The 855-nt window shown below is 60.1% G+C and overlaps 1 protein-coding gene across 1 annotated transcript; it reads left to right on the forward strand.

Annotated features, from left to right (window-relative positions):
• Window positions 1-345: 345 nt before the first annotated feature.
• On the forward strand, window positions 346-723 carry PUNSTDRAFT_23992 (uncharacterized protein; the record flags this gene model as incomplete). Its single annotated transcript, XM_007389331.1, has 1 exon — window positions 346-723. A coding segment is annotated over one exon (378 nt), but the record flags the coding sequence as incomplete, so codon positions are not given.
• Between the last annotated feature and the right edge of the window lie 132 nt (window positions 724-855).

The raw sequence follows: 855 nt of genomic DNA on the forward strand, positions 1-855 counted from the left end.
TTTCTGCTTATCCGGACTCATAGATAGATCGACAGGATTGTAATTACTTCGCCTCTGACATTAATCGCAGTCTCCCGGAAGAGAGCGAGTGGAGACAGACGCGAGGTGCCGCGTGGCAGCCCTTGCCACCCACGTCGACCTCTTATGCGCACGGTGACAACACCGCCCACGACTAGGTGCTCCTGGCGGCGGGACCTCCACTCATCGCAACGGGATTCCCCTCTGAATGACCACTTCATCTTACCACACTCGAGATCGCGGTCGGCCGGGCTCCACAATCCGAACAAAATCAAGTTGTCGGCGGCTACGGAGGAGCATTTAGCAAAGGCTCTGCTTCATGGGTGGGCCCCATCAACTCTCAGAGGATACAACGGTGCGGTAAATCGGTTCATTCGGTTCTGCAGAAACGGGAAGATTCACCAACGCTTCTGGCTACCGGCGGACGAGCTCGTACTTTGCGCGTTTGCGGCATCGAGCAAAGGCCGCCATGCGGGCAGCACCGCCAGGAACGCCCTCGCCGGGCTTAAGGCCTGGCATTCCGCGCAGAACGCAGAATGGAAGGGAGGCAAACGCCTCAACTACATACTGAACGGGGTCGAGAACAGACGCCCCGCCCTTTCCCATCGACCACCCCGCCTCCCCATCAACCGGAAGATGCTACGCATCCTCAGGGCCGGCCTCGACCTGACGGACAGCGTCGACATGGCCGTCTTCGCGGCCGCTTGTGTGGCGTTCTGGGGCCAATGTCGCCTAGGCGAACTCCTCCCATCTTCAACAACGCCGGCGGCCGCAAGGAGGACCCGACTCGCGCGGACGTCACCTTCCCATCACCCGCATTCCCCTCTCACATTATCC

Source organism: Punctularia strigosozonata (genome assembly GCF_000264995.1).
Source record: "Punctularia strigosozonata HHB-11173 SS5 unplaced genomic scaffold PUNSTscaffold_56, whole genome shotgun sequence".
Classification (NCBI taxonomy): domain Eukaryota; kingdom Fungi; phylum Basidiomycota; class Agaricomycetes; order Corticiales; family Punctulariaceae; genus Punctularia; species Punctularia strigosozonata.